Source organism: Lotus japonicus, chromosome 2 (assembly GCF_012489685.1).
Source record: "Lotus japonicus ecotype B-129 chromosome 2, LjGifu_v1.2".
Classification (NCBI taxonomy): Eukaryota; Viridiplantae; Streptophyta; class Magnoliopsida; order Fabales; family Fabaceae; genus Lotus; species Lotus japonicus.
Window position 1 is genome coordinate 29900669 of NC_080042.1, and position 3474 is coordinate 29904142.

A 3474-nucleotide genomic window follows, 5' to 3' on the forward strand; every position below is an offset into this window, starting at 1 on the left:
TTGAAATTGAGTACCACTTGAATAATGAAATACCACTTGAATAATGAAAGGTGAATACTTTATGCTATATACTCCCTCCGGTCCTATTTATAAGCAACAAAAAAAAAATTCACATAGTTTAAGAAATGTAGTTAAACTAGATAAAATGCATTAAATTTGTCTTAAATTAAAATGAACTTCCAAAATTACCCTTTATTATTAGTGTTGGAAAGTGGAAAAGAGAGTGAATAATTAATGAGACACATTTTACAAGTTAGAATTAATAAGGGCATCATTGGAAAAAATTAATTAATATAGCTCAAACTTTCATTTGGTTCTTATAAAAAGAACCAAGATTTTTCTTCTCTTTCATGCTTATAAATAGGATCGGAGGGAGTATAAGTAAGTCGGTACATGATAGAAAAATCGTAAAATATTTCAAAAAGTTGACTTTTTGCCTAAATTAGTGCATTCGTATGGTGGTTATTATAAAATTCTCTTAATTATCACGCCTATTTAAGGGACTGGATTCATAGTAAACCCTCTCTGTCATTACCAATCGATGCTCACCGATATTCTCAATCATCCTGGTGCCTGCTATAATCCTTGATCTAAATTCACATACGATGCAGAGAAACTTCCTCAGCCTTTTTGTGTTCCTTCTTCTTGGTTTCTCACATGTTCTCTATGTCTCTGCTGTCCCTGCAACAAGTAAGCCTAATAATAGGTTTTAACCAAGTATATATAGTTTTTTATTTCTCTTTCGATTTCTGGGGAAAATATATTCATTGCTTAGTCATTTTCTTGGTTACAGGAACAAGTGCTTTGAGTGGAGAAGATGCATCAGTTATGCCTTATTTTGCTCAGGTCAGTGCGCTGTGTCCTAATCGAATCTCTTTGGGATAGTCAAGTCCTATTCTGATCTTATACATACATACCCATGAATATAACAAATTATATATGAAATTTATATAAATTTCACCTATTGATTATTAAGTAAATTAATAATGACCGTGAATATTTCACTCTTAGAGAAGTCAAATTAATTTCCTGTTTATTTCAATTCTACTTTCAACTTAATTATGAGCTGTTCTTGGTTAGTCAGAATGATAAGTCAGGAGAGTAAACAAAAGGATATAGGAGAGTAAACAAAAGGATATTAGTTATGTTAATACATCTCTGATGAAATGTTACTTCCATAAGAACAAAGTGTTTTTCCTTATTTTCCATAGCAGCCAAAAATATGACTAATGAAATTCTTCTAAATAAAAAGACTAACTATTTTTTAAGGCAGAATTGGACTCAATCCAAATTTCAATATGGCATTAAAGTCAATTCCAGACCCAACATTGGGCTCATCTATTGACATTTTGTGACCTCTTATTGATATCCCATTATGACTATTGGCACTCCCAAAAATATGAAGTTTGTGGTCTCTAAGCTCCAAATGTTCAAACTTGAATGTGATGGATGTTTAGTCTTGTTGGGCCAAACAAAGAAGATGGTTTAAAATCAAGGGATAAAACTCTACATTGGGCTAAAAAGCAAATCATAAGTGGACCAGACATCACATCTTTCACCCAAAACCTTAAGACAATGAGTGTATGAGTCCTCATACTTATAAACCAGTCAAACTTGTCATTATCTTCCAATGTGAGACTTACTCACACTTGAATTCCCAACAAGTCTCACATTTAACTATAGATGTGGCTAAAGTAGCACTTATAAATAAGTGAACTATCCCTATATTTTAGCTAGCTTTGAGGCATAGTTTGGTCCAGCCCATATACTGTATGCGTAATTCTTTTTATGCTAAAGGTATGTGTAATTAAGGATAATTATATCTTCACACCTCACTTTTGAGGTGTGTAGAGGTGGAAGAAGAGAGAGATAGGAAGAAAGGAGAGAGAAAGTAAAAATGTGATATGTGATTTGATTGATAAAAAAGAGAGAAATAAATAGAATAGAGGTGGAAAAGAAGTGGAGAGGTGTGTATATAACTCGTAATTAAGTAAGTGAAATCAATGACCCTCTTTTTGTTCACAATTGTTGATCTCTTTTTTCACTTTTGCCCCTGTAATATGCTTTTTCTGCAGCTACTGGAACATAGTGAGGAGATGCACTTAGATATGGAAGAAGGAGGATTCATGGCGAGGAGACTTGGTTTGGAAACTCATGACTACGGAGGGACAGGGGAAAATCATGATCATGACCCAAACACTGGTTGAAGTCTAAGATATACTGAAATGTGCTATTAGTCACATTTAAAACTGTAGATGAAGTTAAATGTGCTATTTTCTCTATCAATCGAGTATTGCAAGGTGCTGTTTGCTTGTTCGCAGCTTTGGTGTTCTATATGTAACTTGAATTGTTATACATATAATAAGTCACTGAAAAAAGTTTAGTGATATTTGTAAGTTTAATGATTGTTAGAAATACAATCATTGACGTCTTTTACCAAAGTTAAACCTTTCAGGATAATTGATTCATGACATGACATTAGAGTTTATGTGTCTAAGTGGCCTAGTGTTCGATTTTTAACGCTCCCAATTTTTCTAGTAGAAAAATAAATTTCAACACAGTGTAATCCTTCATAAGAAGGTTGTGAATGGATCTTTGAACCAAGACACCAAGTCAACAATGAAGAACTGCTAGGAATAATGTGTACAGTTAAATCCTACGTGGATTGTTGCAGTTAAAAGTTCTTTACTGCTCACATGAATTTTTAAAAAGTCACATTGAATAATATTTTACTATTGTCCATTTACGGTTAAAAGTAATGGTGAAAATTTACTCATCTCTTGCCATAGCTAAAAAACTCTTTTCTCATATGTCCGCATACATACAGGAATTTACCAACTTACTCTCATTTGTATTTTAGAATTGAGTAAGTTAGCAAAAATGGTTCACCTTTGCATAAGCTCATCCACTTTGAAGGTCCAATTGTTGTGTATTTTTATGAAAACGCAGAAGAAGAAAAAAGCATTGGAAATGCGGTGTATGTATTGTTTGGGTTTGTTTGCTCATGATTGTCAAGGTGTTGGTCGATCTTGTGCTGGTGGCCTCTGCATCTTCTGGAAGGAGGATGTTAGGGTAGAATTCTCTTTTCTTCTACGAATTCTATTAATTTACCTTTTCTGTGGAGGTTTCGGATTCTATGTCCCAAATGGTACAAGCAGGGCCGTGGGGGCCTTTAGGCCAAAAAGGCTGCTGCCTAAGGCCACAAAAAACAAAAAACAATTGAGGCCCAAATTTTGTTTTAGTTATAAATGACCCAAACGGCCAAACAGTGAGCTTATGTGTTTGGATTGAAAAAAAAAAAACAAATAATTAGTAACTGCATTACTGCAATGTTGTCAATATTTAGGATTAATTAGAAATACCTACCAATCAATAAAGACTCATAGTGGATTAAAATAAAATAAATAAAAATCATTCATCTTCCCTAAAAATTAGCCAAGTAAAAAGGGAAGTTACATAATATTCTTTTTTTTA

General features: G+C 33.2%; 1 protein-coding gene across 1 annotated transcript; it reads left to right on the forward strand.

The window, feature by feature from the left end:
* Nucleotides 1-514: 514 nt before the first annotated feature.
* Nucleotides 515-2497, forward strand: LOC130737872 (uncharacterized). Its single transcript, XM_057589730.1, has 3 exons — nt 515-690; nt 794-846; nt 2076-2497. The coding sequence occupies exons 1-3, from the start codon at nt 606-608 to the stop codon at nt 2205-2207; spliced, it is 270 nt and encodes an 89-aa protein (XP_057445713.1). The 5' UTR covers nt 515-605; the 3' UTR covers nt 2208-2497.
* Nucleotides 2498-3474: the final 977 nt, after the last annotated feature.

What these genes read in the sequence shown, in the direction of transcription:
- LOC130737872 (XM_057589730.1), top strand. Translation starts at nt 606, where the DNA reads ATGCAGAGAAACTTCCTCAGCCTTTTTGTGTTCCTTCTTCTTGGTTTC. An exon ending in CTCTGCTGTCCCTGCAACAA is followed by an intron (nt 691 to 793) that starts GTAAGCCTAATA and finishes TCTTGGTTACAG; the next exon opens with GAACAAGTGCTTTGAGTGGA. An exon ending in TTATGCCTTATTTTGCTCAG is followed by an intron (nt 847 to 2,075) that starts GTCAGTGCGCTG and finishes CTTTTTCTGCAG; the next exon opens with CTACTGGAACATAGTGAGGA.